The 1096-nt window shown below is 35.3% G+C and overlaps 1 protein-coding gene across 1 annotated transcript; it reads right to left on the bottom strand.

Annotated features, from left to right (window-relative positions):
• Nucleotides 1-110: 110 nt before the first annotated feature.
• Nucleotides 111-690, bottom strand: Tsp_14879 (conserved hypothetical protein). The gene is made up of 5 exons (XM_003366447.1): nt 596-690; nt 501-552; nt 430-474; nt 300-379; nt 111-156 (listed from the first exon to the last, which is right to left on the bottom strand). Exons 1-5 carry the CDS (start codon nt 688-690, stop codon nt 111-113), a joined length of 318 nt encoding a protein of 105 aa, XP_003366495.1.
• Nucleotides 691-1096: the final 406 nt, after the last annotated feature.

Here is a 1096-nt window from a genome sequence, read left to right as displayed (position 1 = left end):
GTCCATTTACCTGCACGCAATCACTTTAATATCCTCTTGGACTCCACTTACCTGCATTCCACTTACCTGTGCGCTGTTACTTTGATGCTACGTACCAGTATTTTACGCTATCAAATCCCTAGTGCTCTTAATGGAGATTGTAAAAGAGAAAAAATTCTAAAAAATAAAAATAAAGATTCTAAAAAGACATGCCATGATTCTAAAATTCATAGTTGAATATAGTTGAATTGAATATATAGATATACAGGTACATAATAATAAAAATAAATAACAGCAGCATAATAAAAATAACCACTTACGTTATTCGATGGAGATCATTCAAGATGCGGCTTTCGTCTTCACAGTTACGCACTAAAACATTAAATACAAAACAGTTCTCCTACAAAAAAATAATGCAATTCTTCCTTACCTTGCATGACAAGGAAAAACATCAGAACCGTAGGAACCGCAATTTGAAAGTGCCATCAGCTGCGACTAAACAAAAATTTTCTGATGATGACGTAATCCATTGCTATCAAGAACAAAATGCTGGGATGTACAGCGACATGTTCTCTTTATTTAACATATTTAATATTTATTTATTTAATTATTTAACATTGCTGTCACAATATCAAATTCCTTCTTAGTATTTGTGATAAGCAAAGGCACACTGGGACGGCTAGAAACGCAGGTGAGCACTGGTTGACTCATACAGGCTTCATGAGACACAAATCAAGCTACTATAAACAAAAACTACTACTAGTTTGCCATAAACCATTGACAAAATCATACGGCACACGCTCTCAATGTCCACGAACTGCTAAATAAATCATTTATTTCTTTCTAGTTCTTATGATAAGTGAAACCCACTAGTACCAATGATGAACGTCACTGCGTCACTTCAACTCAGAGGGATATCAGAAGAACATCGAATTCGCTTGATGTTAATGTAATGCTGCCTAGATAAAATGTGGACACTTTACGTATCCACTGCAATCAGGAACAAGTTAAATACTACGCATGTTTTGATGCCCCTTTAAACAAACCATGTGACCTGACTAATCACGGCGTCCGAACGAAAGAACTTGTAACAGTCACCAATGATGTATCTGTATTA

Source organism: Trichinella spiralis (genome assembly GCF_000181795.1).
Source record: "Trichinella spiralis strain ISS 195 chromosome Unknown Scfld5993, whole genome shotgun sequence".
Lineage (NCBI taxonomy): Eukaryota > Metazoa > Nematoda > Enoplea > Trichinellida > Trichinellidae > Trichinella > Trichinella spiralis.
The sequence above is the reverse complement of the archived record's forward strand: the minus strand, read 5'-3'. Positions and strand labels throughout refer to the sequence as shown.

What these genes read in the sequence shown, in the direction of transcription:
- Tsp_14879 (XM_003366447.1), bottom strand. Translation starts at nt 690, where the DNA reads ATGAGTCAACCAGTGCTCACCTGCGTTTCTAGCCGTCCCAGTGTGCCT. An exon ending in TTTGATATTGTGACAGCAAT is followed by an intron (nt 553 to 595) that starts GTTAAATAATTA and finishes TGTTAAATAAAG; the next exon opens with AGAACATGTCGCTGTACATC. An exon ending in GCGGTTCCTACGGTTCTGAT is followed by an intron (nt 380 to 429) that starts GTTTTTCCTTGT and finishes ATTTTTTTGTAG; the next exon opens with GAGAACTGTTTTGTATTTAA.